Genomic DNA, 26151 nt, shown 5'->3' on the forward strand with positions numbered 1-26151 from the left:
CCATTTGGTTTATGCTGGTCTTAATGTATTGTAGATGAAAAGAGCAAATAACATACATACAACACATGACATACAATTCTACAGGAAATCGGTATACTGCTGCTGCTGGTGTGTTTATATATACTAATATTAATCTGGCTATATGATCTATTCATGGGCATCCTCTTTCATTGAAGTGTATGCATAGATGATAGATAGATTATATATATATATATATATATATATATATGATGGATAGATAGATGATATATATAGGATAGATAGATAGATAAGATAAGATAGATAAATAAGTATAAATATATGATCTATTCATGGGCATCCTCTTTCATTGAAGTGTATGCATAGATGATAGATTATATATATATATATATATATATATATATATATATATATATATATAAATATATATATATATATATATATATATATATATATATGATGGATAGATAGATGATATATATAGGATAGATAGATAGATAAGATAAGATAGATAAATAAAAATAGATAGATAGATAGAGAGATAAAAATAGATAAGATAGATAGATAGATAAATAAAGATAGATAGATAGATATAGATATATATATAATTTAATACACCAATCACCCCTCCAGGGCCATCTCTTTCTTATACAGTAGAGTATATACGCCACACACACACATATATATAGATAGATAGATAGATTGATAGATCGATAAATAGATAAGAATAGATAGATAGATAGATAATTATAGATAGATATGAGATAGATAGATAAGATAGATAGATAAATTTAGCTAGCTAGATAAATATAGATAGATAGATAGATGATAGATAGATATGATATATATATATATATATATATATATATATATATATATATATATATAGATAAGATAGATATGATATAGATAGATAGATAAATAGATAGATAGATATGAGCTATAGATATATATGAGATAGATATGAGATAGATAGATAGATAATGGATAGATAGATATGAGCTATAGATAGATAGATAGATATGAGCTATAGATAGATAAATCGGTAGATATGAGATAGATAGATAATGGATAGATAGACATTAGATATAGATAGATAAATCGATAGATATGAGCTATAGATAGATAAATAGATATGAACATATGCAGGCACAGTGATGTCCTTGTATAGGACAGAACACCGGATGAATGTGAATGAAGGACAATGGTCTGTAATTCAGTAATAACCCGGGAGTAGAGGGCAATCTATGCAGCTGCTGTATGTAACTTGTAAGTAATAACCCTCAGTGACAGTTGTGATGTATTAGAAATAGGACGTGATCTTTCTTCCCCATAAGGGTAACATAGAAGGACATCCCAGCTTTGTCCAGTCCATAGTGACTTTATTACAGCAGTCCCCAAACTGTGGCCCTCCAGATGTTGCAAAACTACAATTCCCAGCATGCCTGGACCGCCGTTGGCTGCCCACGCATGCTGGGAGTTGTAGTTTCGCAACATCTGAAGGGCCACAGTTTGGGGACTACTGCTTTATTTCATCCAGAGGACCAATGAATACTGAAAAAGGCCTGTGTGTTCAGCAGGTGACTTCAAGATTCTTGTTCAGAAAGCCAGGATTTGGCTCGGATGGAGTCAACTTCTGCCAGACTGCAAATAACAATCAGATGAAGAATTCCGATTTTATTCGGCGATCGTAACCGGTCTATTAAGAACACAGAGCTGTAGGCTTACTTATCAATAACAATGTAACAGAAGAGCTGATATCTCCTCATCCAGTCAGATAGAAATTACCAGCTACACACAACTCATTTCCCACATGTAATGTATCTATATATCCATATATATCCATATGTATATATATATATATATATATATATACATATATATATATATATATATATATATATACACACACACACACACACACACACACAACTCATTTCCCACACGTGATGTATCTATCTATCTATCTATATGTATATATATATATATACACAACTCATTTCCTACACGTAATATATATATATATATATATATATATATATATATATACACCCACACCCACACAATTAAACCCTTTCCATTCAGATTACCAATTTTAAAAGTACTGAATATTTTCAGAATGATTCTAATTTATGCTGCAGCAATTAGTGCCAATTCTAGATTTATTTATTTTTTTGTCTTTTTTACAAGGTCAGTCTTCCTACTGACTAATATTATCGCATTATTCATTTACTCAATTACAAGGTACTATTATGTTTCATTTAGTATTTAGTATTTTCTCTTTTTTTCCGCTTCTTTTGAGTACTTCAAAGCCTTTCCTAATAGTACAGGCCGTTTATCAAAGCAGGACAGAGATTTGTGCATGTTCACATTACTGTCCGCCAACTTTTTAATGTGTGTATTATCTATAGCTCTATCTATGAATCTATATATAAGCGACTCTATACATCTCTGATGTGTATATGTATTTATTTCTTTAATTTTCTATTTTAAAAACAAAAAACACTTTCTAAGTTAGCTGTCTCTTCACATGTATTTATTTATTTTTCTACTAGAGATATACTTCTGATTAATGTATATATTATATATATAATATAATGTATTTATAGTTATGATTGATTGGCGTGTTTTTATTTATTTTATTTTTTTATTTGTAATTCACGCTGTTCGATCCCATGAACTGCATTAGTCTGTATCTGTAAAATAACATTATGTGCAGGACTTGCAGTAAATCTTTTCCCTTTCTCTTTATATAAGCTGAATAATAAAGAAAAGCAGAAAGATCACAATAAGGAGTAAAGAGTTATATTTTTAGGTGTAGGCGTAGTAATAAACTGGTAACAAGTAATATTTAATAGAAGATTTAAAAATTGTAAAAGTAACAAATATAAAAGTGGCAGATGTGGGCATTGGAAGCAATTTTTTTATGGATAAAAAAAAAAAAACATGTAAAAGCAATTCCAGCCTTTCTCCCGACCACGTTAGTGGCCAATCTCCATATTGTATATGTAAATCATCCACAGATCTGCTCCCCACACCTCAGCCTGGAGCCTGGTACTAATACATATTGCTCAGAACAACAGTGCCTGATTATCTATATTCCATCTGATCATAGCTGGGTCACATATAGAATCCAAACACATCTAGCATGTAACATATAGTCAAATAGGCGAATACATACACATACAGATATATGCAATGTATCATCCTGGGGTAAGGTGAAGCTGCAGACATGGTAGGACACATCATTTTGATCCCAACTACATTCACAACGACAGATCTGCAATCTATGGCAAGAGAATGAAAGGTTCTCTTCTAGGATGGAAAAGGTTAAATAAAAACAAATATTTACTTGGGACAGTGCCCTACAGGTAGAGGCTGGCTCCAAACTGGTCTTCCCTGCATCTTATTTGTATATAGTAACGTTAATGAGTAACTATTGTGGCGCTGGTGGGTAGGAGGAAAGAGAGTCATATCTCTGGATTATCCAGTGCATTACTCACCTGGCGCCTTGCTTGATATCCCCAATCATTTTATGGCTCTTCATCTTGTTGAAAGCTGCAGGGGAGGATTAAGTGCAAATCAACTGTCCCTCACTGCCACCTCGTGGTCTCCTGGAGAACTGCCACAGGTCGGGCTCTTTTTCTGTTTCTTGATACACTTACAACTAATCAAGCAAAAACAAACAAACACACACACACACACACAGTAACAAGCTGACCATAACTCAGCATAAGACCCTCACATTTACATTTTGTTATCTCCATCTTCCTATTCTGTACAAATACAGGTTTACATGTTTGAATCCATTTGCATGTCTACATCTTTACAAAGTTAGTGAGCACCTCTCTCTTTCTATTTATCTGTCTGTATATATATATATATATATATATATATATATATATATCTAGCTATCATCTTCTAGTATATATCCTATATATTATCTATTTATCTAAGAAAATAGAAATGATCTATCTATCTATATATGTTATATATTTATCATCTATCTATTTATCTATTTCTCTATCTATCCTATATATTTTATCTATCTATCCCTCTCATATCAATCTCATATCTATCTATCTCATATCTATCTATCTATCTATCTATCTATCTCATATCTATCTATCTATCTATCTATCATCTATCTCATATCTATCTATCATCTATCTCATATCTATCTATCCGAATATCTATCTATTTATCTATCTATCTACCTTTCTAAGTATTTATCCTATATATTATCTATCTATCTATCATCAATCTATCTATCCATCATCTATCTATCTATTTATTTATCTACCTACCTATCTATCTTTCTAAGTATATATCCTATATATTATCTATCTATCTATCTATCTATCCTATATATTATCTATCTATCTATCTATCTATCTATCTATCTATCTATCTATCTATCTATCATCTATCTAACTCTATCTATTTAGCTAGCTAGCTCTAGGGCATCTATCCTATATATGATTTATTTCTGTATTTATCTATCTCCAATCTATATTTCTAGTTATCCTGTATCTATCCTCTGTATTGTCTATCGATGCAGGAGAGCACATCTGGAGACAGGACAGGTTTTTTCCTTTTATAGATGAGAATCCCTGCAGGTAGGTGAAGCATATCTCAGTACCTTGCTTGGTCTAGACAATACCTTGCTGTAGAGTCATATAGGACACAATCACATAGCCTCATGAAATGCGATCAATGCGATACACATCCATACACGTAGACATTTCTATATTAATACAAGGTCTGTCCTCAGGTGAACACATCAGTTGTTTGATGCATAATGCATGAAAATGTAATCAGAACAGTATATACATTTTAATAACGCAATACAAATAATGACATTTCTAATACAAACCAGCCCAGATAATATCCGGTACCAAATCTCCTAAAATGCATGCATATCAGATAAAGATATACATGTACGGACTGTATAAATGCTCAGCAATAACTTGTGTCTGTATATAATATACAATCCCTGTCTGCCCTGCGTGCTCTGCAGCTCCTGACCTTCCCCAAGGTCGCCTTTGCGGCTCTCTCCTGCACTCTTGCGCACACTATGGCAGCACTAATTGATTTGAATTATAATTAACGAGATGATAATTACATTCACCGTATAATTTATGGAGCTTTATGAAGCTTCCAATGATTTCATTGTGTAAATGAATAGGGATTCTTACAATAAATTCACCCATAAATAGATATGTATCTTTTGGCGTGCTGGAAGTGCGCAGTGTATACACCAGGTCTGCGCACTGCCCTAAATACACCAATTCGTTACAATATTCTGAGTCGTATATTGTCCTTTTTTTTTAAACTAAAATGTAATCATATCTAGATGTGTAAATTATAAATACCCTAAATACCGTTTATTTGCATAAATATTATTATTAATAATAATAATTGATCGTAATATTAACGCAGCGTTACATACATACATTATATATATATATATATATATATATATATATATACAATTAAGGTGTGTTGTTTTCTATTACTGATACTGCATGGATATAGTATATCACTGATGAGTGCATGCACATGATTACACACATACACGAAGGAATCAATCAATCAATCAATAAATAAATGAACAATATTAATATAATATTCGCACACTAAATAAATTATTCCAATGGTCACACTGCTTGTACCCCATGTTTGTACACAATATTGGGCAGTAAGTACAACACATAATAATCATGGTGGATGAAGAATGAGGGTAAAGAGGTCTGTACAGGGCAGAAGAGACTACTCATCATCATCATCACTGCCATCAATCTTGTATGATAGATGGATCAGTGTGAGCTGTGGGGTAGATGGGAGAGATAGGGAGCCGGAGCCTGGCCGGACAGACACAGACAGCAGCACTCAGGGCCAGCTCCTGTGCGGCTACAGAAGAGACGGCTGCCGCTGCTGGACAGTCCTACTCCAACTAGATAAGCATCTCAATGGAGATACAACAACTACCTGAAATACCACTCACCCAGGACAGTGACAGAGGAGACAGCCGTGCCCCCTCCTCTGCTCACTACTACTACTACTACTACTACTACTACTACTGCTACTATTACTACTATTACCACTACTACTACCACCGCCACTACTACTACTACTACCACCACCACTACTACTACTATTACTACTATTACCACTACTACTACTACTCCTACCATTACTACTACTACTATCATTACTACTACTACTATAACCACCACTACTACTACTACTATTACCACCACTACTACTGCAACTATTACCACCACTACGACTACTACTACTATTACCACCACTACTACTACTACTACTATTACTACTACTACTACTACTATTACCACCACTACTACTACTATTACTACTATTACCACTACTACTACTACTCCTACCATTACTACTACTACTATCATTACTACTACTACTATTACCACCACTACTACTACTACTATTACCACCACTACTACTGCAACTATTACCACCACTACGACTACTACTACTATTACCACCACTACTACTACTACTACTATTACTACTACTACTACTACTATTACCACCACTACTACTATTACTACTACTACTACTATTACCACCACTACTACTACTACTACTACTACTACTACTACTACTACTACTACTACTACTACTATTACCACCACTACTATTACCACCACTGCGACTACTACTACTACTACTACTATTACCACCACTACTACTGCAATTATTACCACCACTACGACTACTACTACTACTATTACCACCACTACTACTACTAATACTACTACTACTATTACTACTACTACTACTATTACCACCACTACTACTATTACCACCACCACTACTACTTCTACTACTATTAGTACTATTACCACCACTAATACTACTACTATTACCATATTACCACCACCACTACTACTATTACCACCACTACTACTACAATTACCACCACCACTACTACTCCTATTACTACTATTACCACTACTACTACTACTACCACCTACTACTACTACTACTACTATTACCACCACTACTACTCCTATTACTACTATTACCACCACCACTACTACTCCTATTACTACTATTACCACTACTACTACTACTACTACTACTACTATTACCACCACTACTACTACTATTACCACCACCACTACTACTCCTATTACTACTATTACCACCACCACTACTACTTCTCTTACTACTATTACCACCACTACTACTACTATTACCCCCACCACTACTACTAACTACTACTTCTATTACTTTTAATACTACTGTCACTACCACAACTACTTCTTCATCATCGGCAGAACAGAACATGTCATGAACTCAAGAGAAATGTAATACTGTATTTCAATGGCAAGTGTTTTTGTATACCCATAATACAATCTCTACAGATTTCTTTTATTTATTTATTTATTCATTCATTCATTCATTCAATTATTTATTTATTTATTTATTTATTCATTCATTCATTCATGTATTTTTTTATAAGTAGTTTATTCGCTGGGAAAGAGAGCATTGCCAGGCTGTATGCACAGGACTTGCTGTTTATGATTTAGAAACTTGCATTGGATCTTTGAAATACAATCCCCTGTGTGCGCTGGCCTGTGACATTATTGTTATTATTATTTCTGGTGGTAGTAGAGTCTGGCTTATTTCCGTATTTAATAATGAAGCAGTACTGAGCTCTCCATCTCCTAGTAATGTAATCTGCCCCCTATTAGTTGTCTTTAGCCCCCTGTCTGTGTATGTGTGGAAGAGTGTTATTCAACCAGGGTGCCTCCAGCTGTTGCAAAACTACAACTCCCAGCATGCCCGGACAGCCGAAGGCTGTCCGGGCATGCTGGGAGTTGTAGTTTTGCAACAGCTGGAGGCACCCTGGTAGGGAAACACTGCTACGGCTCCCTATCTCTCTCACCTACTCCACTGCTCTGCTGTGAGGGCTGCACATGTACAATTGATCTTTCCAGTGGTGTCTGGTGTCCTTGTGTCCCAGGAAAGGTAAAGTCTGGAGTGCAATGCTGCATGACACATATAGCACCTCCAGTGGGTTGTGTGCCCTGGGTGTTTGTCATCCTGCGCTCCCCAGCCGCCTGTTTGCTCACAAGAACATATTGTCAGGCGTCATTTCAGGGGGATAGATGCTACTGTAAATACTCTGTACATACAAGACTGCACACTGGAAACTCCTAGCACCCAGGACCTAAGCTAAGTGCACAATCTGTACTGTACTATCCTGTACATACAATCCTCTCAGCCTGGAGGGGATCACTGCCGAATGGGGGTACACTAAAGCGCAAATTAGCCACGAATGTTTATGGACCTCTGGTACTATAAGATCTGGAGCTGGAACAGTAGGCACACAGAAAAATAGTCGACATTCGTTATTGTAAAAAAACAAAACAAAAAAACAAAACTGCATAAAGTCGATGAATGTATGATTAGAATAATAATAACAATCATTATTATTATTAGTAGTAGTATTATTATTAGTAGGAACGTATTTACCTAAACTTTTAGGAACGTATTTACCTAAAGTAAAAATATACAATTTGCATCGTTTGATTAATTGGAATTGTTCGTAGAAGAACTTTTTACATTTCTTGTTCAAAACTGTTTCCTTTCACTTCTAAAATATTTTGAATTTCAAAGTTTCTAATTGTAGAATTAAAATCAAAGAAATATATTTGCAGGTTATTGGCAATGCTCTACGTTCTGCCTCATCATCCTTATTCGGGGAATATTATTTTTAGTTACTATTATTATTAATATTACTACTAACAGAATAATAACTGCGACAGTATCTAATATCCAACCTATATATTATCTATCTATCTATCTATCTATCTATCCTATATATTATCTATCTATCTATCTATCCTATGTAATATCTATCTATGTATCCTATATATTATCTATCTATCTATCCTATATATTATCTATCTATCTATCCTATATATTATCTATCTATCTATCTATCTATCTATCATATGTAATATCTATCTATGTATCCTATATATTATCTATCTATCTATCTATCTATCTATCTATCATATGTAATATCTATCTATGTATCCTATATATTATCTATCTATCTATCTATCTATTTATCTATCTATCATCTATCTATCTATCTATCTATCTATCTATCTATCTATCTATCTATCTATCCTATGTAATATCTATCTATGTGTCCTATATATTATCTATAATCTATCCTATATATTATCTATTATATATCTATATCTGTCTGTCTATCTATCTATCTATCTATCTATCTATATATCTATCTATCTATGTGTCTGTCTGTCTATCTATCTATCCTATATATTATCTATCCTATATAATATCTATCTATTTATTATATATCCTATATATTATCTATCTATCTATTCTATATATTATCTATTATGTATCCTATATATTATCTATCTATCTATCCTATATGTTATCTATCTATCTATCTATCTATCCTATATATTATCTATTCTATATATTATCTATTATCTATCCTATATATTATCTATCTAACTTATATGATATCTATTTATTTATCTTATATAATATCTATCTATCTATCTTATATACTATCTATCTATCTATCTATCTATCATCTATCTATCTTATATAATATCTATCTATCTATCCTATGTAATATCTATCTATGTATCCTATATATTGTCTATAATCTATCCTATATATTATTTATCTATCTATCCTATATATTATCTATATATCTATCTATCCTATGTAATATCTATCTATGTATCCTATATATTATCTATAATCTATCCTATATATTATCTATTATATATCGCTATCTAGCTAGCTATCTGTCTGTCTATCTATCTATCTATCTATCTATCTCTATCTATCTATCCTATATATTATCTATCATATATATATATATATATATATATATATATATAAAATCTATCTATCTATTTATCTATCCTATATAATATCTATCTATCTATCTATCTATCTATCATCTATCTATCTATCTATCTATCTATCTATCTATCTATCTATCTATCTATCTAGAATTCCAATATGACGCAGCACCTCCTACTATCCAGATAGTTGGGTTCAAGACCCAAAAAACCTCGGTGCTCCAGTTCTCTTTGGATATAGATGAATGTAGGCAGCACACCAAAATTAGGTGAAAAATCAAGTGCTTTTATTCCAAGGAAAAATGACAACGTTTCGGCGATCTCACACCGCCATTTTCATTTTGAAAATGGCGGTGTGAGATCGCCGAAACGTTGTCATTTTTCCTTAGCATAATAGCACTTGATTTTTCACCTAATTTTGGTGTGCTGCCTACATTCATCTATATCTATCTATCTATGTTATATAATATAATATCTATCTATCTATCTATCTATCTATCTATCTGTCTGTCTGTCTGTCTGTCTGCCTGTCTATCTATCTGTCTATCTATCTATCTCTAATCTTTTATTAGACACAGCTGTTGCAAAAGTACAACTCCCATAATCCTATCATGATGGGAGTTGTAGTTTTGCCACAGTTGGTAAGCCACAGGTTTGGAAAGACTGATCCATCTATCCAATGATTCTAATCTACTGTCCTAATGTCTATGCGTATATTTCAGAATGTATATGTAAATTATGAAGAAACTTGGGGTTTCTTCATAATGTGAAAGCTTCACGTTCACATAAATCTACATATACCTTATTTACACTATATATGCTTTTAATACATGGTTAATAGTTCCCTTAAACAATATTCGAATATAATATATTCAAATGGTTCATTTGTCTGAACAACCCTAGATGATGAAGAAGAGTAAACCACAGCATTTGGCTTCAAAGCACGTTCAGCAAGCGCCATCTGCTGGTAATAATGGAATTTTGCAGTTCGGAGCCGTCCTAGATTTAGATAGAAGGGGCAGATTGTACATTTTGTAAACATTTTTTTAATTAGGTTTCTGTCTGCTACACAAACAGTAAGCATCCAGTAAATATATTATGAAGCCTTACAAATGTATAATATTTGTTTTGTCTTAGGCCAAGTTCACATGTTTCAGGCAATCTGGAGCTACTCCACCTGAGATGCCACCACATTTGTTGATCCACCACAAGTACTCCAGGGGGTAACTATGTCAGATATCTGGCTGTATGTGAATTTCACATTTCAGCATACTAACCATACAATAATGTCAATTTTATACAAAACATTCATAGCAAATATGTCATTTTTTTGCATTGATTTTTTCAGACATTTTATTTTTAGTTTTTTGTATTTTCAAAAAATTTGTGGACAGCTGAAATTCAATAGAGAAATGACAAACTGCACTACAAACAATGCATTTTGTGTGTGTGGTGTGTGTTTCATTACTTTTAAGTCCATGCCATTTTATTATTAAAATTTTTTTGTATGCAGGATACATTACTGTTTAAAATTTTTCATTTTTTTTTTTGGTGTTTTCTTGTAAGATTTTTTACAGGACTTAAATAATGTCTGAAGACACATGTTAAAAAAACATTTTGAATTCAAAATAATTCTAATAAAATGTGTGATATTGACAGTGTTATTCACAAGCAAAACAAAACAAGCTAAACTAAAAAGGAAGATTTCACACATATTTTATTGGAAAAGCTCAGTTTTTTATGCATTTTTTTTAATTTTTTTTAGAATAAGCTAGAAGTGGACTCAAGTACTCACCTTATATTTCCCATTCCCATAAAATCCAAAATCTTAGTATAATATTGAAAATTGTAGTGGTGCCTCTGCACATAATAAAGTTTTATTTTTTTGTTTTTACTTGGAAAAGCCATGGATTCCAAAAGTTTCAATGAATTTATTTTTTCCCCCTTCTGTCTCATGTGTTTTTTTTTCCCCCAGGCAGTGTTCAAGGTTTACAGAAATCCAATGACAGCTAAAAACCAGTCTTTTTGGGTAACTCCTTACGCTAGTATTTTGTTGTGTTTTTAAAGGCATTTTCACTACAGCTAGATATTTTAACATCTATAGTGAATAATAGTAATAATAATATAATTATAAAAATAGAATAATTATAAAATATAATAATCATCATAATCTTCACAATAAGGCCATGAACAAACCTAACTTTTATTTGTCAGTTTTTTTTTGCTACAAAAAACTGTCCCCCAATTTTTACTTTAACGGTGCAGTTTTTGTAGCATTTTCCCCAAAATAGTGTGTATTGGATTAGTTGTATAGTATATAGTTTTTGTTTCATCATGTGACTAATGGATTTCTATTGAAGAATTGTCAAAAGAAACACCAAAAAGACCCCACCAAAATCCAAACACACATGGCAAAAACACCACAATGGCTTAAAAAAAAGGTTCCCGCCTTTACTTCAATATGGATGTCGAAATTTGCAATAAATCTGCATATATTGTGGATTTTACTGCAGATTCTCTGTGAAATTCTCAGCTACAGAATTAAATTAAATGCTATAAAATATTAGCATATTTGTTCACAAATCTACCATGGCAAATCCGCATCAAAACCCGAATGATTTGGTGCATATTTGCCGCTGTGAAAACAGTGTGTGACTGTACCTGTATAAGGAATTTGTCATCAATAAATTATTTACTGTTTATATCATGTTTAATGGCCCAGTTAAAGGGTGGGATATATTGGGCAGAAAGTAAACAGTCAGCTCTTGAAGTTTATGTGCACAAACATGCCAAGGCTGTGGGACTTACAAATAAGCATGTATATACCTCCCTATGCTACCCTGCTGCTTTGGTGTAGCTGATTCCAGTCCAGATACACTCCTCTTCCTGGTGCTGGCAGTTGATCTGTCACAGTGAAGCTCAGCCAATCACTGGTTGGGGTGGAACACTGCAGGAGCCAGTGATTAGCTGAGTGGAATAGCTCGCCTGAGACCGGGACCGGGGGTCAATGCGTCACAGTGCCACTCGGCCAATCACTGGCTGCAACAGTGTCCTAACTCAGCCAGTGACTGACTGAGCTGCACTGTAATGGAGCGACCCCCAGCTCCAGGAATAGGAGCATTCCAGGACCAGGAGGAGGGATACCATGGCAGCAGGGAGTGTATGGGGTATGTACATGTTTCTTTTTTAGTCCCATAGCCTGGGCATGTTTTGTGTAAGGCTAGGTTTCCAAATAGTTTTTTTTTTCTTCTTGTGTTTTTGTTTTTTAAACTACCACTGCAGTTTTAGAGCCAAAGCCATAAGTGGATCCTGCAGGATAGAATGATAGGCCCTTCCTTTATATTTCCTATTCCTTTAGAATACTCTTCTGTGTTTGGCTCAAAAACTATAGTAGTAGTTTTCCAAGAAATGACAAAGAAAAAAAATTGTGTTTTAACCTAGCCTATAAAAAGCTTACTGCCATAGTACCCCTTTAAAGCAGTAAATTGGGGGTATTGGTGGACAGTAAGCTCAACTTTAATGATCAGTGCCAGGCAGCGGCTGCCAAGGCTAACAAATGGGATGTATCAAGAGAGGCATAGAGGCACGTGACAAGGACATAGTTTTGCCTCTATATAAATCATTAGTCAGACCACATATGGAGCATTGTGTCCAATTCTGGGCACCTGTATGTAAAAGGACATGACTATACTGGAGAGGGTGCAGAGGAGGGCGACAATGATAATAAATGGTATGGGAGGATTACAGGACCAAGACAGGTTACCAAGCTTGGGGTTATTTAGTATAGAGAAAAGACGTCTTAGGGGCGATCTGATCACAATGCACAAATATATAAATGGACAATACAGAGATCTTTCTAGTAGGAAATAAATACTATTTAGAAAGTTACTTAATTTTGTATTCAGGAAATAATTCAACAATAAAGAAAAATTACATAGCCTTTAATCTTCTTTATAGGTTACATTATTGAGTCTGGGGAATGTATTTTGTCCGTATTGGCAGGTTGCTTCGATAGTTTTATAATATTGGACCTCATTTACTATTGCAAACCCGACATGTTTTGTCGGGTTGTGCGCCAGAATTGAAAATAACCCGACTAACTCTCCATTTTACTAAGAAAACCCTAAAAGGGGCGTGGCCAGTGGGAAAAGGGGGCGTGATCACCGAAAAGGGGCATGTTCGTGACATTTTCACAAAAAAACTATATATTTACTAAGGGTTCCACAGAAAATGTGGTGGATGTGAGGTGAGGAATGTGGTGAGGAAACCCCCACAGATCAGAGCATGTGTAAAAAAAGAAGAATGTAGGGAAAGTGGAAACTGTAGGGAAACCTTAGTAAATAGCGTGGAAAACAAATTGAAGGTAATTAAAACCCACAAAGAAACCTACACTCCACTCTTAGTAAATCAGGGCCATTGTTGGTATAGAAATCCTATTCATGTCATTAGTCAAAAAATGTATACAAAAACCCAATGTGGACAGGTCCATACTATGCAGTCATGGCCGTAAATGTTGGCACCCTGAAATTTTTCTAGAAAATTATGTATTTCTCACAGAAAAGGTTTGCAGTAACACATGTTTTGCTATACACATCATTATTCCTTTTGTGTGTATTGGAACTAAACAAAAAAAAACCCAAATTGGACATAATGTCACACCAAACTCCAAAAATGGGCTGGACAAAATTATTGGCACCCTTTCAAAATTGTGGAAAAATAAGATTGTTTCAAGAATGTGATGCTCCTTTAAACTCACTCGGGGCAAGTAACAGGTGTGGGCAATATTAAAATCACACCTGAAAGCAGATAAAAAGGAGAAAAGTTCACTTAGCATTGTGTGTCTGTGTGTGCCATACTAAGCGAATGAGAAGAAAATAACTGTCTGAGGACTTGATAACAAAACATTGTGGTAATATTAACATTCTCAAGGTTACAAGTCGACCTCCAGAGATCTAGATATGCCTTTGTCCACAGTGCGCAACATTATGAAGACATTTGCAACCCATGGCACTGTAGCTAATCTCCCTGGACGTGGACGGAAGAGAAACATTGATGAAAGGATAGTCTGGATGGTGGAAAAGCAGCCCCAAACAAGTTCCAAAGATATTCAAGCTGTCCTGCAGGCTCAGGGAGCATCAGTGTCAGCGCAAACTATCCGTCAACATTTAAATGAAATGAAACGCTATGGCAGGAGACCCAGGAGGACCCTACTGCTGACACAGAGACATAAAAAAGCAAGACTACATTTTGCCAAAATTAACTTGAGTAAGCCAAAATCCTTCAGGGAAAACATCTTGTGGACAGATGAGACCAAAATAGAGCTTTTTGGTAAAGAACATTCTTCTACTGTTTACCTAAAATGGAATTAGACCTACAAAGAAAGGAACACAGTACCTACAGTGAAATATGGTGGAGGTTCAATGATGTTTTGGGGTTGTTTTGCTGGTTGCCTTGAATGTGTGCAAAGCATCATGAACTCTGAGGATTACCAACGGATTTTGGGTTGCACTGTACAACCCAGTGTCAGAAAGCTGGGTTTGCGTCCGAGATCTTGGGTCATCCAGCAGGACAATGATCCCAAACGTACATCAAAAGGCACCCAGAAATGGATGGCAACAAAGCACTGGATAGTTCTGAAGTGGCCAGTAGAGATGAGCGTAGAGAAGTTACAGTGATTTGATTCGTCACGAACCTTGCGGCTCGGCAGTTGCTGACTTCAGCCTGCAGGAATTAGTTCAGCCTTCAGGTGCTCCGGTGGGCTGAAAAATGTGGATATAGTCCTAGGAGATTCTCTCCTAGGACTATATCCACCTTTTCCAGCCCCCCGGAGCACCTGAATTCTGAACTAATTTATGCAGGATAAAGTCAGTAACTACGGAGCCGAGAAGTTTGTGACAAATCGAATCACTCTAACTTCGCTCATCTCTTGTGGCCAGCAATGAGTCCAGATCTAAATCCCATTGAACACCTGTGTAGAGATCTTAACCCCTTAAGGACCCAGCCAATTTTCACTGTAGGACACGGCCATTTTTTTGCACATCTGACCACTGTCACTTTAAACATTAATAACTCTGGGATGCTTTTACCTTTCATTTTGATTCCGAGATTGTTTTTTCGTGACATATTCTACTTTATGTTAGTGGTAAAATTTTGTCGATACTTGCATCATTTCTTGGTGAAAAATTCCAAAATTTGATGAAAAAGTTGAAAATTTAGATTTTTTTTTTTTACTTTGAAGCTCTCTGCTTATAAGGAAAATGAATATTCCAAAGAAATTATATATTGATTCACATATACAATATGTTTACTTTATGTTTCCATCATAAAGTTAACTTTTGGAAGACATCAGAGGGCTTCAAAGTATAGCAGCAATTTTCCAATTTTTTTCAAAATTTTCAAAATCAACATTTTTCAGGGACCAGTTCTGTTTTGAAGTGGATTTGAAGGGCCTTCTTATTAGAAATACCCCACAAATGACCCCATTATAAAACTGCACCCCTCAAAGTATTCAAAATGACATTAAAAAAGGTTTGTTAACCCTTTAGGTGTTTCACAGGAATAGCAGCAAATTGAAGGAGAAAATTCTAAATCTTCATTTTTTACACTCGCATGTTCTTGTAGACCCAGTTATTGAATTTTTACAAGGGGTACAAGGAGAGAAACCTTACGAAAATGTGTAACCCAATTTCTCTCGAGTAATAAAATACCTCATATGTGTATGTCAAGTGTTCGAAGGGTGCAGTAGAGGGCTCAAAAGGAAAGGAGCGACAGTGGGATTTTGGAGAGTGAGTTTTTCTGAAATGGTTTTTGGGGGGCATGTCACATTTCGGAAGCCCCTATGGTGCCAGAACAGCAAAAAAAAAAAACCCACATGGCATACTATTTTGGAAACTACACCCCTCACGTAACAAGGGGTCCAGTGAGCCTTAACACCCCACAGGTGTTTGACGACTTTTCGTTAAAGTTGGATGTGAAAAAGATTTTTTTTTCACTAAAATGCTAGTTTTCCCTCAAATTTTAAATTTTTACAAGGAGTAATAAGACAAAATGCCACCCAAAATTTGAAATCCCATCTCTTCTGAGGATGGAAATACCCCATGTGTGGACGTCAAGTGCTCTGCTGGCACACTACAATGCTCAGAAGAGAAGGAGCGCCATTGAGCTTTTGGGAAAAAAATAGTTTGGAATGGAAGTCAGGGACCATGTGCGTTTACAAAGCCCCCCGTGGTGCCAGAACAGTGGACCCCCCCACATGTGACCCTATTTTGGAAACTACACCACTCACAGAATTTAATAAGGGGTGCAGTGAGTATTTACACCCCACTGGCGTTTGACAGATCTTTGGAACAGTGGGTTGTGCAAATGAAAAATTAAATTTTTCATTTTCACGGACCACTGTTCCAAAAATCTGCCAGACCCCTGTGGGGCGTAAATGCTCACTGTACCCCTTATTACATTACGTGAGGGGTGTAGTTTCCAAATGGGGTCACATGTGGGTATTTATTTTTTGCGTTTATGTCAGAACTGCTGTAAAATCGGCCACCCCTGTGCAATTCACCAATTTAGACCTCAAATGTACATGGTGTGCTCTCACTCCTGAGCCTTGTTGTGCGCCCACAGAGCATTTTACGCCCACATATGGAGTATTTCTGTATTCAGGAGAAATTGCATTACAAATTTTGGGGGTCTTTTTTTTCCTTTTAACGCTTGTGAAAATAAAAAGTATGGGGCAACACCAGCATGTTAGTGTAATTTTTTTAAATTTTTTTACACTAACAAGCTGGTGTAGACCCCAACTTTTCCTTTTCATAAGGGGTAAAAGGAGAAAAAGCCCCCCAAAATTTGTAGTGCAATTTCTCCCGAGTATGGAGATACCCCATATGTGGCCATAAACTGTTTCCTTGAAATACGACAGGGCTCCGAAGTGAGAGAGCTCCATGCGCATTTGAGGACTAAATTAGGAAATGCATAGGGGTGGACATAGGGGTATTCTACGCCAGTGATTCCCAAACAGGGTGCCTCCAGCTGTTGCTAAATTCCCAGCATGCCTGGACAGTCAGTGGCTGTCCGGAAATGCTGGGAGTTGTTGTTTTGCAACAGCTGGAGGCTCCGTTTTGGAAACACTGCCATACAATATGTTTTTCATTTTTATTGGGGGGGGGGGGGCAGTGTAAGGGGGTGTATATGTAGTGTTTTACCCTTTATTATGCGTTAGTGTATTGTAGTGTTTTTAGGGTACATTCGCACTGGCGTGCAGGAAACTTACTGTAAGCCTGCCCGTGTGAATGTACCCTGTACGTTCACATGGGGAGCAAACCTCCAGCTGTTTCAAAACTACAATTCTCAGCATGTACTGACAGACCGTGCATGCTGGGAGTTGTACTTTTGCAACAGCTGGAGACACACTGGTTGGAAAACCTTCAGTTCGGTTCTGTTACCTAACTCAGAATTTTCCAACCAGTCTGCCTCCAGCTGTTGCAAAACTACAACTCCCAGCATGTACTAATCGCCAAAGGGCATGCTGGGAGATGTAGTTATGCAATAGCTGGAGGTACGCAACTACAACTCCCAGCATGCCGAGACAGCTGATTGCTGTTTGGACATGCTGGGATTTGCAGTTTTGCAACATCTGGAGGGCTACAGTTTTAGAGAACACTGCAAGGTGATCTCCAAACTGTGGTCCTCCAGCTGTTGCAAAACTACAAATTCCAGCATGCCCTGACAGAAAACAGTTGTTTGGGCATGCTAGGAGTTGTAGTTTTGCAAGATCTGGAGGGCTACAGTTTAGGGACCACTATATAGTGGTCTCAAACTGTAGCCCTCCAGCTGTTGCAAAACTACAAATCCCAGCATGCCCAAACAGCTGTCTGGGCATGCTGGGAGTTGTAATTTTGCAACATCTGGAGGGCTACAGTTAGAGACCACTGTATAATGGTCTCAAACTGTATCCTCCAGATGTTGCTAGGCAACTCACCGGCTTCCGTCGGATCCAGCCGCACGTCATCGCCGCCCGCCGATCTCCGTCTCCCGCAGCCTCCGTCGCCCCCCCCGGATCGGTAAGTGGATCTTCGGCGCCGGTCCCCGTCGTTTCCTGATCTTGGATCATCCAGCAGGACAATGATCCCAAACGTACATCAAAAGGCACCCAGAAATGGATGGCAACAAAGCACTGGAGAGTTCTGAAGTGGCCAGTAGAGATGAGCGTAGAGAAGTTACAGTGATTTGATTCGTCACGAACCTTGCGGCTCGGCAGTTGCTGACTTCAGCCTGCAGGAAATAGTTCAGCCTTCAGGTGCTCCGGTGGGCTGAAAAATGTGGATATAGTCCTAGGAGACTCTCTCCTAGGACTATATCCACCTTTTCCAGCCCCCCGGAGCACCTGAAAGCTGAACTAATTTATGCAGGATAAAGTCAGTAACTACGGAGCCGAGAAGTTTGTGACAAATCGAATCACTCTAACTTCGCTCATCTCTTGTGGCCAGCAATGAGTCCAGATCTAAATCCCATTGAACACCTGTGTAGAGATCTTAACCCCTTAAGGACCCAGCCAATTTTCACTGTAGGACACGGCCATTTTTTTGCACATCTGACCACTGTCACTTTAAACATTAACCCCTTCCCGCAGAATGTCATATATAAACGCCGGGTTGTGCAGTGCGTTCGCGCATCCCGGCGTTTATAAATGACATGCAGTTAACCCGGCGATGCGCAGCATCGCACGGGTTAACTGGCAGAAGTCCCGCTGTTTCCAGCAGGGGACAACTTCTGCTTCACCCCCAGGACCATCAATTGATGGTCCTGGTCAGCGATCACTGTGATTGGTCCCTGTGGACCAATCACAGTGATCTGGGGTGAAAGTTCAGATCCCCCGCACTGCCCGCCCCTGGAAGTCGGGCAGAACGGGGGACGAAGGCTGCAGGGGCTCGCGGGGACCTGCGGCATTCGGGGGGAACACGTGGGGACCGGCGGACTTACCTGATCCAGCGGCGGGACCGAGGAGCAGCGCGGGACCGGCCACGTGGACGAGCAGCGACGGGTGAGTATATGGTCCTCAGAAGCAGCAGTGAAGATCTTCACTGCTGCTTCTAGGAGTCTGAAAACTACAACTCCCAGCATGCCTAGACAGCCTTTGGCTGTCTGGGCATGCTGGGAGTTGTAGTTTTGCAACATCTGGAGGGCCTCAGTTTGGAGACCATTGTATAATGGTCTCCAATCTGTGCTCTTCCAGCTGTTGCAAAACTACAACTCCCAGCATGCACTGACTGTCCAGGCATGCTGGGAGTTTTAGTTAAGCAACATCTGGCCCTTCAGATGTTGCCGAACTACAACTCCCAGCATGCCCTTCAGCTGTCTGGGCATGCTGGGAGTTGTAGTTTTGCAACAGCTGGAGACACACAGGTTGGGAAACATTGTTTCTAACTCAGTGTTTCCTAACCTGTGTGCCTCCAGCTGTTGCAAAACTATAACTCCCAGCATGCACTAAAGACCATGCATGCTGGGAGTTGTAGTTTTGCAACATCTGGAGGGCCCCAGTTTGGAGACCATTGTATAATGGTCTCCAATCTGTGCTCTTCCAGCTGTTGCAAAACTACAACTCCCAGTATGCACTGACTGTCCAGGCATGCTGGGAGTTTTAGTTCAGCAACATCTGGCCCTTCAGATGTTGCCGTACTACAATCCCAGCATGCCCTTCAGCTGTCTGGGCATGCTGGGAGTTGTAGTTTTGCAACAACTGGAGACACACTGGTTGGGAAACATTGTCTGTTTCTAACTCAGTGTTTCCTAACCTGTGTGCCTCCAGCTGTTGCAAAACTATGACTCCCAGCATGCACTAACAGACCATGCATGCTGGGAGTTGTGGTTTTGCAACAGCTGATACAAGCCCCCCCCCCGCCCCGCCACCCCCGTGAATGTACAGGGTACATTCACATGGGCGAGGCTTTTACAGTGGGTTTCTCGCATCTTGAGATGCAGCAAATTTTGCGCTGGGAAACTCGCTGTAATCCCCCGCCCATGTGACTGTACCCTAAAAACACTACACTACACTAACACAAAATAAAATAAAAAGTTAAAAACACTACATATACACATACCCTTACACAGCCCCCCTCCCCCAATAAGAACGTCCGGTACACCACTGTTTCCAAAGCAGAGCCTCCAGCTGTTGAAAAACAACAACTCCCAGTATTGTCGGACAGCCGTTGACTGTCCAGGCATGCTGGGAGTTTTGCAACAGCTGGAGGCACCCTGTTTGGGAATCACTGGCGTAGAATACCCCTATGTCCACCCCTATGCAAATCCCTAATTTAGGCCTCAAATGCACATGGCGCTCTCACTTTGGAGCCCTGTCGTATTTCAGGGCAACAGTTTAGGGCGACATATGGGGTATCGCTGTAATCGGGAGAAATTGCGTTACAAGGTGTGGGGGGCTTTTTCTTCTTTAACCCTTCATGAAAAGGAAATGTTGGGGTCTACACCAGAATGTTAGTGTAAACATTTTTTATTTTTTACACTAACATGCTGATGTTGCCCTATACTTTAAATTTTCACAAGAGGTAAAAGGGAAAAAAGTCCCCCAAAATTTGTAACGCAATTTCTCCCGACTACAGAGATACCCCATATGTGGGCACAAAGTGCTCTGGGGGCGCACAACAAGGCCCAGAAGGGAGAGTGCACCATGTACATTTGAGGTGATTTGCACAGGGGTGGCTGATTGTTACAGCGGTTTTGACAAACGCAAAAAAAACAAAACCCCACATGTGACCCCATTTCGGAAACGACACCCCTCACGGAATGTAATGAGGGGTGCAGTGAGAATTTACACCCCACAGGTGTCTGACGGATCTTTGGAACAGTGGTCCATGAAAATGAAAACTTGTACAGCCCACTGTTCCAAAGATCTGTCAGACACCAGTGGGGGGTAAATGCTCACTGTACCCCTTGTTACGTTCCTCAAGGGGTCTAGTTTCCAAAATGGTATGCCATGTGTGTTTTTTTTTGCTGTTCTGGCACCTTAGGGGCTTCCTAAATGTGACATGCTCCCCGAGCAAAATTTGCTCTCAAAAAGCCAAATATGACTCCTTCTCTTCTGAGCATTGTAGTTCGCCCATAGTGCACTTCAGGTCAACTTATGGGGTACCTACATACTCAGAAGAGATGGGGTTACAAATTTTGGGGAGTATTTTCTGCTATTAACCCTTGCAAAAAGGTGAAATTAGGGGGGAAACACACATTTTAGTGGAAATTTTTTTTTTTTTTTTACATATGCAAAAGTCATGAAACACCTGTGGGGTAATAAGGCTCACTTTATTCCTTATTACATTCCTCAAGGGGTCTAGTTTCCAAAATGGTATGCCATGTGGGTATTTTTTGCTGTTCTGGCACCATAGGGGCTTCCTAAATGCGACATGCCCCCCGAGCAAAATTTGCTCTCAAAAAGCCAAATATGACTCCTTCTCTTCTGAGCATTGTAGTTCACCCATAGTGCACTTCAGGTCAACTTATGGGGTACCTCCATACTCAGAAGAGAAGGGGTTACAAATATTGGGGGGTATTTCCTGCTATTAACCCTTGGAAAAATGTGAAATTTGGGGGGAAACACACATTTTAGTGAAAAAAAAATATTTTTTTTTTACATATGCAAAAGTCGTGAAACACCTGTGGGGTATTAAGGCTCACTTTATTCCTTGTTACGTACCTCAAGGGGTCTAGTTTCCAAAATGGTATGCCATGTGAGGGTTTTTTGCTGTTCTGGCACCATAAGGGCTTCCTAAATGCAACATGCCCCCAAAAACCATTTCAGAAAAACGTACTCTCCAAAATCCCCTTGTCGCTCTTTCCCTTCTGAGCCCTCTACTGCGCCCGCCGAACACTTTACATAGACATATGAGGTATGTGCTTACTCGAGAGAAATTGGGCTACAAATATAAGTATACATTTTCTCCTTTTACCCCTTGTAAAAATTTAAAAATTGGGTCTACAAGAACATGCGAGTGTAAAAAATGAAGATTGTGAATTTTCTCCTTCACTTTGCTTCTATTCCTGTGAAACACCTAAAGGGTTAAAATGATGACTGAATGTCATTTTGAATACTTTGGGGGGTGCAGTTTTTATAATGGGGTCTTTTGTGGGGTATTTCTAATGAGAAGACCCTTCAAATCCACTTCAAACCTGAACTGGTCCCTGAAAAATAGTGAGTTTGAAAATTTTGTGAAAAATTGGAAAATTGCTGCTGAACTTTGAAGCCCTCTGGTGTCTTCCAAAAGTAAAAACTCGTCACTTTTATGATGCAAACATAAAGTAGACATATTGTATATGTGAATAAAAAATTTTTTTATTTGTAATATACATTTTCCTTACAAGCAGAGAGCTTCAAAGTTAGAAAAATGCAAAATTTTCAAATTTTTCATCAAATTTTAGGATTTTTCACAAGGAAAGGATGCAAGTTACCACAAAAATTTACTACCATGTTAAAGTAGAATATGTCACGAAAAAACAATCTCGGAATCAGAATGATAACTAAAAGCATTCCAGAGTTATTAATGTTTAAAGTGACAGTGGTCAGATGTGCAAAAAACGCTCTGGTCCTTAAGGCCAAAATGGGCTTGGTCCTGAAGGGGTTAATAACTCTGGGATGCTTTTACCTTTCATTTTGATTCCGAGATTGTTTTTTCGTGACATATTCTACTTTATGTTAGTGGTAAAATTTTGTCGATACTTGCATCATTTCTTGGTGAAAAATTCCAAAATTTGATGAAAAAGTTGAAAATTTAGATTTTTTTTTTTACTTTGAAGCTCTCTGCTTATGAGGAAAATGAATATTCCAAAGAAATTATATATTGATTCACATATACAATATGTTTACTTTATGTTTCCATCATAAAGTTAACTTTTGGAAGACATCAGAGGGCTTCAAAGTATAGCAGCAATTTTCCAATTTTTTTCAAAATTTTCAAAATCAACATTTTTCAGGGACCAGTTCTGTTTTGAAGTGGATTTGAAGGGCCTTCTTATTAGAAATACCCCACAAATGACCCCATTATAAAACTGCACCCCTCAAAGTATTCAAAATGACATTAAAAAAGGTTTGTTAACCCTTTAGGTGTTTCACAGGAATAGCAGCAAATTGAAGGAGAAAATTCTAAATCTTCATTTTTTACACTCGCATGTTCTTGTAGACCCAGTTATTGAATTTTTACAAGGGGTACAAGGAGAGAAACCTTACGAAAATGTGTAACCCAATTTCTCTCGAGTAATAAAATACCTCATATGTGTATGTCAAGTGTTCGAAGGGTGCAGTAGAGGGCTCAAAAGGAAAGGAGCGACAGTGGGATTTTGGAGAGTGAGTTTTTCTGAAATGGTTTTTGGGGGGCATGTCACATTTCGGAAGCCCCTATGGTGCCAGAACAGCAAAAAAAAAAAACCCACATGGCATACTATTTTGGAAACTACACCCCTCACGTAACAAGGGGTCCAGTGAGCCTTAACACCCCACAGGTGTTTGACGACTTTTCGTTAAAGTTGGATGTGAAAAAGATTTTTTTTTCACTAAAATGCTAGTTTTCCCTCAAATTTTAAATTTTTACAAGGAGTAATAAGACAAAATGCCACCCAAAATTTGAAATCCCATCTCTTCTGAGGATGGAAATACCCCATGTGTGGACGTCAAGTGCTCTGCTGGCACACTACAATGCTCAGAAGAGAAGGAGCGCCATTGAGCTTTTGGGAAAAAAATAGTTTGGAATGGAAGTCAGGGACCATGTGCGTTCACAAAGCCCCCCGTGGTGCCAGAACAGTGGACCCCCCCACATGTGACCCTATTTTGGAAACTACACCACTCACAGAATTTAATAAGGGGTGCAGTGAGTATTTACACCCCACTGGCGTTTGACAGATCTTTGGAACAGTGGGTTGTGCAAATGAAAAATTAAATTTTTCATTTTCACGGACCACTGTTCCAAAAATCTGCCAGACCCCTGTGGGGCGTAAATGCTCACTGTACCCCTTATTACATTACGTGAGGGGTGTAGTTTCCAAATGGGGTCACATGTGGGTATTTATTTTTTGCGTTTATGTCAGAACTGCTGTAAAATCGGCCACCCCTGTGCAATTCACCAATTTAGACCTCAAATGTACATGGTGTGCTCTCACTCCTGAGCCTTGTTGTGCGCCCACAGAGCATTTTACGCCCACATATGGAGTATTTCTGTATTCAGGAGAAATTGCATTACAAATTTTGGGGGTCTTTTTTTTCCTTTTAACGCTTGTGAAAATAAAAAGTATGGGGCAACACCAGCATGTTAGTGTAATTTTTTTAAATTTTTTTACACTAACAAGCTGGTGTAGACCCCAACTTTTCCTTTTCATAAGGGGTAAAAGGAGAAAAAGCCCCCCAAAATTTGTAGTGCAATTTCTCCCGAGTATGGAGATACCCCATATGTGGCCATAAACTGTTTCCTTGAAATACGACAGGGCTCCGAAGTGAGAGAGCTCCATGCGCATTTGAGGACTAAATTAGGAAATGCATAGGGGTGGACATAGGGGTATTCTACGCCAGTGATTCCCAAACAGGGTGCCTCCAGCTGTTGCTAAATTCCCAGCATGCCTGGACAGTCAGTGGCTGTCCGGAAATGCTGGGAGTTGTTGTTTTGCAACAGCTGGAGGCTCCGTTTTGGAAACACTGCCATACAATATGTTTTTCATTTTTATTGGGGGGGGGGGGGGCAGTGTAAGGGGGTGTATATGTAGTGTTTTACCCTTTATTATGCGTTAGTGTATTGTAGTGTTTTTAGGGTACATTCGCACTGGCGTGCAGGAAACTTACTGTAAGCCTGCCCGTGTGAATGTACCCTGTACGTTCACATGGGGAGCAAACCTCCAGCTGTTTCAAAACTACAATTCTCAGCATGTACTGACAGACCGTGCATGCTGGGAGTTGTACTTTTGCAACAGCTGGAGACACACTGGTTGGAAAACCTTCAGTTCGGTTCTGTTACCTAACTCAGAATTTTCCAACCAGTCTGCCTCCAGCTGTTGCAAAACTACAACTCCCAGCATGTACTAATCGCCAAAGGGCATGCTGGGAGATGTAGTTATGCAATAGCTGGAGGTACGCAACTACAACTCCCAGCATGCCGAGACAGCTGATTGCTGTTTGGACATGCTGGGATTTGCAGTTTTGCAACATCTGGAGGGCTACAGTTTTAGAGAACACTGCAAGGTGATCTCCAAACTGTGGTCCTCCAGCTGTTGCAAAACTACAAAT

The 26151-nt window shown here is 38.1% G+C and overlaps 1 protein-coding gene across 1 annotated transcript; it reads right to left on the reverse strand.

The window, feature by feature from the left end:
- Window positions 1-6144: 6144 nt before the first annotated feature.
- Window positions 6145-7104, reverse strand: LOC130312742 (uncharacterized protein DDB_G0271670-like; the record flags this gene model as incomplete). The annotated part of the gene is made up of 2 exons (XM_056552592.1): window positions 6145-6691; window positions 6992-7104. Coding segments are annotated over 2 exons (660 nt in total), but the record flags the coding sequence as incomplete, so codon positions are not given.
- Window positions 7105-26151: the final 19047 nt, after the last annotated feature.

This window comes from Hyla sarda, chromosome 1 (assembly GCF_029499605.1).
Source record: "Hyla sarda isolate aHylSar1 chromosome 1, aHylSar1.hap1, whole genome shotgun sequence".
Taxonomy (NCBI): domain Eukaryota; kingdom Metazoa; phylum Chordata; class Amphibia; order Anura; family Hylidae; genus Hyla; species Hyla sarda.